Raw genomic sequence first — 9,341 nt, forward strand, 5'->3', positions numbered from 1 at the left:
GTTCTCTGCACAGAATTTTTTTTTTACCTTTTTTAATCAAACTGACAAGTTTCTCCAGTAAAATGATTGTGTAATTTAAAGGCATTGAAACACCTGGTTAAATTTAGAAGGTATTATGATTAACTACAAACATCTGAAGCTGACTCAAAGAACTCTGTGATTTTAGAAAAAATAAAAGTCAAATGTAGACACGTCTTTAAAAGACCCTCCTCCTCCCCACCCCGCGCAGCTGCGGTCAGTGAACCTCCATCCCACCCGCGTGATTAATTCTGATTATATTTTGCGCAAATTACAAATTTTTGACACTCATTATACACGTTAAACGTCTGAAGGGGTTGACACGTATGAAATTAAGTCCCGGGCTGGTCGGAGCTGCGCTGCAGGTGGACATGTTCGCTACCCCTCGCTTTAAAAACAGTCAGCTGATAGGTCATGGTTTCATTTCACTCATGACGTGAACACACCGGGGGAAATGCTGCGAAGTGCTTTTAGAAATATAATAAATATAAAATACGACGTAATCCTCAGTGGAAAATAGTCCAGGAAACGTGTGCGTTCCCGGGAGGTGTTCACAGCTGAGTGAAGCTGAGCCCCCACCCACAGAGAAAGAAAAAAAGGCAGTAATTATTGATAAGGTAGTAACCATGCTGTGGCTTCACCTGTCRCATTTTCTTTTAAAGAAAGAAAAAGTAGCTTGCAAAGCTGTCGCATCGGTGCTACGTGATTAGAAGCAGAGCTGCGCGTCTAATCACACACATGTCTTCCTATCTTTGTGAGGACCACACACAGCGCTCAGCCTCGCTCTGCGCCGTCTTTTTCCCCAAGTTTGTTGAGAGGTGGATATGGAGGGACGCAAAAAAATAGCTCTCGACTTGATCTGGCCTTATTTAAATAAAAAAAATGACTACATGCCGTGAAATTCTTAGRGGGGCGGGCCGTCTCGTTGGCAGGGGGGGTGTATAATGGTAGGGGAAACACTGCTTTACTGTTCATCTAACAATAAAATAGATCAGATTTTATTCTTACAAAGGTAAAAGAAGATGGCTCTCCAGCTAAACTTCAGGGAAGTTCAAATATGTTTGGAGTTATCTCTATGACATTATCTGTAAAGTTAGTGGAGGTGGCTTTGGTTTATATTTCAGTGAGACGACTTTTTCTGTTCATAGTTAGGCTGAAGACACACCTCCCACGGCACACTCATTGTAGCACTGTGCATAGCTAATCAGAGGTGCAACAGTACAGAAAATTCACAATTTGATTCGGTTCAATGCTTTAGTGTCACAGTTCTATATTTTTAATACAAAAAGMCAAATGTCTGTGCTCTTCTTAAATTGTAATTTATTTAAATTAGTTGTGAACATTTGTTTAACCTCAAAAGTACAGTTTTTAAATTTAATGTTGCTGAAACAGCAAGTTTCTCAGTGGATCTGTGCTCGACAATTGCAGCCTGGGTGGAGTAGTCGAACACAGATCCACTGAGCCTTCAACACTGAGCATCTTCAGAAGACATGTTGATAAAATAATTTTAAAAATCTGTATTGTTCGATACAGTGTGTATTGAATGATTCAATACAGATAAATGTRTTGTCGCACACCTACTAAGCATATACAGTAAATAACATCCAGTACCAGTACCAGTGTTGTATTGAGTGTGTAGTCAAAGGAAGAAAACCAGAGATGGAAAGATGATGGGAACATTAGTTGCACATTTGCATGTTCAATAGGATCAGACTAGCTGCTCCTCAAACCTGTTTTTCTCAKTAATTTAACAACACATAAGGGAGCCGACCAATGATATGCAGAGAGATGCACTGCTCTGTTCCACATGAACAAACACATCCACTAAGTTCTGACCAACCACACACTGCGAGCTGCATAGGTCTGCAGCACMGTGTTCTGGCTGGGGGCAACGTACACAAAGGGTGTCATAATAGACAGAAGTTACACAGCTTTTGTTGTGCGACTTTAAGGATACAACCTTATGTGTATTTATTTGACCGTACTCAACCTCACACATCTTCTCAGCCAGTTTGTGATGCTGGGAATTGTAATGCATTTGCCCATGCTTCTGGACCCAACATCCAAAACTCACATGGCACCCAAACTTGACTTGTCCTCCCGTACAGATGGGGAGCTCAAATGCAGGTGGTTTCCAGTTTTTTTTTTTATTTAGCTGAGCCAGGCTGAACTCCAAGAGCCAAATCAAACAGGTCTGGCTTCAGGGGGGTTCTACTGATTTCACCCTGTTTGATGTAGTGTTGCTTCATGACCTCTCCTCTGAGACCAGTTTGCTTGGTTAACACAGGACCAGTTGATCACAAGAACACTCAAATCCCTTTAATTCTAGATTTTAATATTAAAACAAGAATTTCTAAGACTTCTTCCTTTTTTATTATTATTATTATTTCTTTCTCTGGATGAAATCAATCATGTCTTCTTTCTTGTGTGGCCTCATTGCTGTCGCTCATTGCTTATTTTGGTCCAGTTCTCTTCTCTGGTTTATTATGGTTTTATCTGATCTTTGACCACTAACCCAGATCTCTCTGCATCCACCAGGAATCTGGCCTCGCCTCCTGGATTGGAGGCCACCTCCAGCCTTTGGCTGAAGTTCCCCCTGCTGCAGCTGTGATTCTGATCACTGCTTTCCTTGCCTGTTTCACTGAGCTTGCCAGCAACACTGCCACAATCATCATATTTCTACCTGTCATTGCTGAACTGGTAAGACTGATTTAAAATAAAAACATGTWAAAATGTTTAAYCGTTAGTACAAATATATGTTCTCTRTGGATAAAAAGGCTCATTCATTGCAGCACTGACTGTAGCAACCACACATCGGCGGCACATTCTTATAGATCATTTTGTTTAAGTTGATTTATATAATGCTAACACTGATGGAAACCGGCTGATGTTACACTTCACGTTGTCCCAATTTTCAGAATAGTGTTGTCATCTTAATAAGATGAAAGTCATGGTGAAACAGACTGAGGGGTGAAGCAATGGAAACCAGTGTAGTAAATAATGAACCTTCTGCTAAATGTTAGAGGTTTAAATGACTCGCTTCTCATGATGGTGTTGCTGTTTGACATTAACTGCTGCTGTTTTTAATCATTATCTGGACTTCTTACATTTTCTGATTCTGTCTGTTCACAAAAAAAAAAAAAACTTGAAAAATTTCCATGTACAAACAAACTATATAAAGTTATATGGTTCTTTCTAGTTTTATCTGCCCAGGTTATTATTTCCACCCACATTGAACAGATGCTCCTTTTATTGTCTGCTATTTTTGAGTTGAAAAGTTGAATGGTTCTTTCATTTAAAACCATCCATCCATCCATCCATCCATTTTCTGTACACGCTTATTCCTTTTTCAGGGTCGTGTGGGTCACTGGTGCCCATATCCAGCAGTCACAGTGCGAGGGGCGGGGTACACCCTGGACAGGTCGCAAGTCCACCACAGGGCCTCATTTAAAACCACATACCTCTAATTTTTTTTACATGACTCTTGCTGTGACTGCATGAAATTTAGCAACGATTAGGTTAAATTCAACACCTATTTTTTTTAGGGTTATGTAGCGTGTTGGTTTAAGAGAAACAGAAAGGGTGATAAACTGTTTCTGTCTTGCACTACAATTTACCAAGCTGTTGACCAACATTTATTCACTGTTTTTAATCAGACTCATATTTACCAAAGTGTGAGTGATTGAATGATATGCAGGGAATTCTTATCTCAGGCCAAAATACTCAAGATGAGGAAMCAGATTTGTCTTTTATGGTAATTTCTTATAAAAATATATCAAGAATCAATTTTGTTGAATCATGAATAAAACAGTAAAAATAACAACATGAAAGATGAAGCAATAAGGTTTCAAAACAGCTAAAGATGAAAGTTCTTGTAGACTTTATGTTAAGGTCTGGATGTTTAACCTTTATAGAATGAAACATGTTTTCCCAAACAAAAGATTTTTCTTCTATTAATCAATTGWCAAGAGACACAGGTTCAAACCTATAAGTTATTGTCAATTTGGAGAGAAGGYGTTAAAATCTTGGTCAGATTGTTATTAGTAATTTTGATCTTACTGGAAGTCAGAAGGATAATATCAAGTTTGCCTCAGCTGTTTAACCAGGATTGTTCTGCAAACATTTCACATATAATGCCTTAAATTCATCAGCTCACCAAAGTTGGAGGCATTGTCTCATTGGCTTTGAAGGCTTGCGTGCCAGATTCTGATGTCCAGCTAATTCATATCTGCCCTGAGGTCATTACGGATACAAACTCACTGAGACAGCTTGGCTTTCTGTCACAAAACAGCCTTACCAGTCAGCAAAAACGTCTTGTTTTTAGTAATCAAAAATTACATTTTTCCCCTCAGATGGTTGTCGGCCATCCTCAGGTCTGTGAAGCTCACAGGTTCCTCAGCAGAACCCAACTCAGAACTAACTCCAAACTGGCTTCTACCAGTTTGMACTCAGTGTTCAGCTGCGTGTCTTAGTATTAGACATACCCAGGTCTCTGTCAGAAGYCAAAATGTTTCTTTCTGGGAGAAATATGTTTACTGGACAGAGCGGCATCAGTCAGTTAAATTAATGCTGGTATGAAAATGAATGACAGTTCAGAAATCATCTTCAGATCACAGAATGATGCCACCCTGAGCTGGATCATTGAAGTTATTAGTGGATGGACTATTATGAGTTCTTCAGGGAGGGAGATTGTCATCCACAGAGCCCACTGTGCTGGCTGCCATGTTTCTAGATACATAATAGTAACCCAGGATGGAAAAAGTCATAAACATGATAAATAGGCCTTTGTTAAAGTTTATGCAAGTGTAAAGTCCTACTTTTGCTGATTATCTTTTTTTATAACTAACTAACTAGGCACTGACACAAATACACACACCATAGAACCATTTACCATTCTGGTCCTAAATCTGTGACTTTTACATATGGTTTACAGCCATCTCCCACAAAGAGACAGTATGGGTATGTTATACATTTCTTGAATCCTTAGAGTCCTGTGAGTATTGCACTTATTGACTATTATGTCCCTGATACACCTGGATCTCACTGAGCTAAAAGAAAGTATTTAATTTGGGTGAAAATTGTGAAAAATGTATTATTTGTGATTTAAAGAGTTCCAGTGACCTCTGTGTTGATCAGAGACACAAATCTGGGCTTAAATGAGAGCCCAGGGTCTTCTTTAAAATGACACCAAACTCACAATATTATAAACTTTTGACCTTTGTCTGTGAACTTAAACCAGCTACACACCTGTGTCAAAAACATTTTTAATGGGTTTTTAACTTTATGAGTTGATAACTGTGATTTAGCTACCACTCTGGAAGGGCTATCATACCAAAATATCATCTACAGACATGAACCTTTTCAAAAATTGTGATGAAGMTTATTTGCCACACTGAGATGAACCAAATAGTGAAAAAAATGCCTCCCCGGTGTTACTGTAGTCATTTCCATGCAGAGCCTGTCAATTGTTAACATGGACAAGTTTGAATTGTTTTATTTATTATTTTTATTTTAATACAGGAATGAATGGAATACTTCAATCACTTACAGTTAGGCATGGAGATATATATATTATATGATGCAGCTATAAGACACAGGTGATGACTGGAGCTGTCTTTGTCCAAACGTTTTTTTAAATCACCTGTCAAAGCAGGTTCCTCTCTCACCCTGTGCCTTTGCTGTGGAATGAGTCATGTTCAGGAACACAGTAAAAACAAAAGTTTTCTGACACACACTTGCATTCAGTATATCATCTCATAAATACTARTATGAAAGGAAAACTGTTTAGATTGAACCATGGATTTATACTCTTTGGATTAAACATACACAATAAATAAATAAAAAGAGTAGGGAACCTTTGAACAGTTAAAAGCAAAAACAGYTTATTCTTATATAATAAGACAATGTCTGTACCTCTCACAAAGACACGTGGCCATTCATTAAACTTTTATAATCCAATGTCACTTGGATGGGCTCCATACAAGCTATAAGATCAAACACAAATTTCAACAATCAATCTCACCTACAACATCAAAGGCACAATGCTGAGAGTTTCATGATTTATGCAATGTTCAGTATTATTAGATGTACATCTATAGCTATTATTTGAAGTCAACTCAATTTAAGGAGGCCTTATCAACACCAAAAATGTGTGCAACTCGGTCATTTGTCATAAATAAATTGCGGCTATGGCTGACGCGCTCGCACCGCCCCGCGACTTTGGATCAGATAAACAACAAACTCATCAGCGTGTCTCCCGTGAGCTTGCGCAATTTATTGGTGCATTTAAAGWYGGCTCAGAAAAACAAGTTACCCCATGTTAACACTAGATTAAACGGTTGTAACAGCTGAAAATAAAGTGGGGTACAGAGGGTACAGACACGGGAAGTGCAGGAGACGTCCCACCATGGAAAGTAAGGGGGTGCATGAGGAGGGGCATGGCCATTTTCAGGAGGGTCTTGAGACCCCCACCATGCCACCCCCTCTCCAGCTGCCCCTGCATTTATGCAAGATACAATATGATGCCATATTGTAAATATATCTGATGATTTTATTTTCTATTTCACTAGAGGTCAAAACGAATGAATTTTAATCTTTCCGTCATTTTCTTTGCAGGCAATTCGGGTCTGGGTGAACCCTCTGTACTTCATGATCCCTGCCACAGTTGGATGCTCGTATGCCTTCATGCTCCCAGTGTCCACTCCACCCAACTCCATCGCRTTTGCCTCRGGACACCTCATGGTTAAAGACATGGTAACGTCCTCACTCCCCAACATACCACACTTTAACTGTGATCCACCATATTCACACTTCCTGTCTCTTGTTCTCAGGTGAAAACTGGTTTTGTTATGAACATCCTGGGTATCTTATCCGTCTCRCTCGCCATGAACACTTGGGGCGTCGCCATGTTCAACCTGAACACGTACCCAGAATGGGCTCACACCATCAACAAGACGTCACTTATTCCTAATGTGCCTCTCTCATCACTCCAATCAAACAACGCCACGCTCTGAAAGAACTAGTTTTTTAAGACAAATACATTTATCATAAGATTGAATACAGATTTAACACTAAACAGGGACTAATGTCTGCATTATAATGTCTGCTCTGTTATTAAAATGGTCAAACTCTTGGAGCTTCAGCTGTTACTTCTAATGTCTTTTAAATGCTTAGTACTGATTTTACTGTGAGTACAGAACTTAATGCTCTGCTTCGGACACTCCAACTATGTAAGTTGATGAGGATTAAGAAAATGGTTTGTTTTAAATTTAGTCAAATTTTCGTCTTCATACAAAGGAAATCTGGGGAACATCAGAGTTCTGCAAAATCTTTGAATTCTGCAAAGTGTTTTCTATTATGTGTATAAAAAGAAAATGTGCTGTTTGTAATGTTACTACATGACTGACCTGTAATGTTACTACATGACTGACCTCTGCTGGAATAATGAGAGAGACCTCTGTGAATAACTTGAAATCACCAAGAAAAACACATTTTGCACACATTTAAGAATATTACTCAAATTATATTTTTAATTCTTTCAGCACTATTCTGTGAGTCCTTCTGAATGAACATGTACATTTTGTTAAATAGATATTGTTCAATTGATTTACAAAGAAAATAAAATTATAATGATTTGTAACGTGTTTTATATGGATGGGTTTTGTGATGATCGTTACAGCTTCTAAAATCAAAAGAAATAAAGATTTTAATGGGATTACGATGAGTCCTCAGCTTTTTATCAGCTCCACATAAAATGCTACAGATGTTTTACACCTCAACATGTTTTAGCTCTTGGACACACAGTTGTAAAAACCTTTAAGTAGTTGCTTGGTGTTGTAAATGTCATTTGTCAGAATTGACTACAATGACTGCGGGACTGCAGCTAAAARCAGGGTCAAGACTCCAAAACACAAAATATTTCATTGCAGATCAATAAAATACTTCAAAAAATCTACAAAATCTTTTGAAAAAAATATGGGCTTTTCAAAGTTGAAGCTCTTTTGTTRTGTAATTTAAATTTATTCCTCTGGTCATAAATACAAACACTGAGTGTTGTGTAGTTGTATTTCAAAGTCATATTCAGCTAAAACGGATGTTTACAACATTTCCAACACAACAGCTTCCCACTGGTGTACATTTAAAGATTAACCTGCAAATGTTCTTTTRGGCCGTAATAACTATTTCCTCGCTCATTCCTAATGTGGGCACTAAATTATGTGGCCAGCTAAATGTGGTGCAGAAAAGGGTTTCCAATTACTGGAAATGCTGTAAAACCAGTCGATCCCGTGAGAGTTATTACTCCCGTTTACCTCTTCATGTCAGCAGTGGCTGTATATTAAAGAGGCAATATTGTGCTTTTGAGGTCTCCTTTCTTTCTGTTTTATGTAACATTTTGTGTTCATTGTAAAAGGTCAGCAGGGGGAGAAATTCTGAGCCACGAGGAGTTTTTACCTCCTAAACAGATGCACAGGAAAACACCATAAACACCTCACGGTTCAGGCTTTTCCCTCAATTATTATCCCTGAGGTAAAAGTTGGGTGACACACAAACGCTAACACTGCCTGTACCAGTGTGTGTGTTTGTTAGCAAAATATCTRATTTTCTGAAACACTCAGAAGGTAGACATGAAATATCTTCTGCAGTGAATTAAAGATGGCTGCAACAGCTAAGCAAACTGGTTCTTGTTCAGTTGGTTTTATAGATAATATGCTGAAATCTAGTAGCTGAGAGTCATCCCAAACAGGCAGTTAGACTGGCATTGAACAGCATCTCACCATCTGCACAATGATACAATAGCTGGGTTTCAGTCACGTGGTTTCAAAGGCGGAGCGATCTCTGCTGGAGGGCAGGGGGTAAAATGTCTATGGAGGAAACTACTGCAGAGAGTTTGTACTGTATGGATTTAGGTTCTATTTCAAGATAAATAACAACAATTTGTTCACAAATATGTCAGACATGACTCGTATGATGAAGATGAATGAGTTTTCGACAGAACCTATAGATTTTCTGAGGCTGTCGGTACCACACACGTCTTTACATCAGCAGGCTGGTGATGCCAAATAATAACCAGCAAAAGTTTATCTGATGAATAATTCCACATTATTCTGCCCAACCCTATAACACATGATAACACTGATTATCACACAAAGATGAAAAAATGTAGAAAGCTCACAGAATGACAAAAAGTGGATTTTAAAGCGTCTGCGGTCAGGATGAGCAGAATGCCCCGGGTGTCTGCAGCCATCACTACATTCAGAGGTATGCTAGCTGCTAACTTGTTTTAGAGGTTACGTTTATAATGATCGTTTATTTAGTAGTGAGTA

At 38.6% G+C, this 9,341-nt stretch overlaps 1 protein-coding gene across 1 annotated transcript in view; it reads left to right on the plus strand.

Annotated features, from left to right (window-relative positions):
- Window positions 1-7,732, plus strand: part of slc13a3 (solute carrier family 13 member 3) — a 19,674-nt gene extending 11,942 nt beyond the window's left edge. Inside the window, exons 11-13 of the mRNA XM_014016221.1 lie at window positions 2,557-2,718; window positions 6,634-6,771; window positions 6,849-7,732. Coding sequence (XP_013871675.1) covers window positions 2,557-2,718; window positions 6,634-6,771; window positions 6,849-7,031 — 483 coding nt within the window. The 3' untranslated portion in view covers window positions 7,032-7,732. The remainder of the gene's footprint in view (window positions 1-2,556; window positions 2,719-6,633; window positions 6,772-6,848) is intronic.
- Window positions 7,733-9,341: the final 1,609 nt, after the last annotated feature.

This window comes from Austrofundulus limnaeus, unplaced genomic scaffold (assembly GCF_001266775.1).
Source record: "Austrofundulus limnaeus strain Quisiro unplaced genomic scaffold, Austrofundulus_limnaeus-1.0 Scaffold141, whole genome shotgun sequence".
Taxonomy (NCBI): domain Eukaryota; kingdom Metazoa; phylum Chordata; class Actinopteri; order Cyprinodontiformes; family Rivulidae; genus Austrofundulus; species Austrofundulus limnaeus.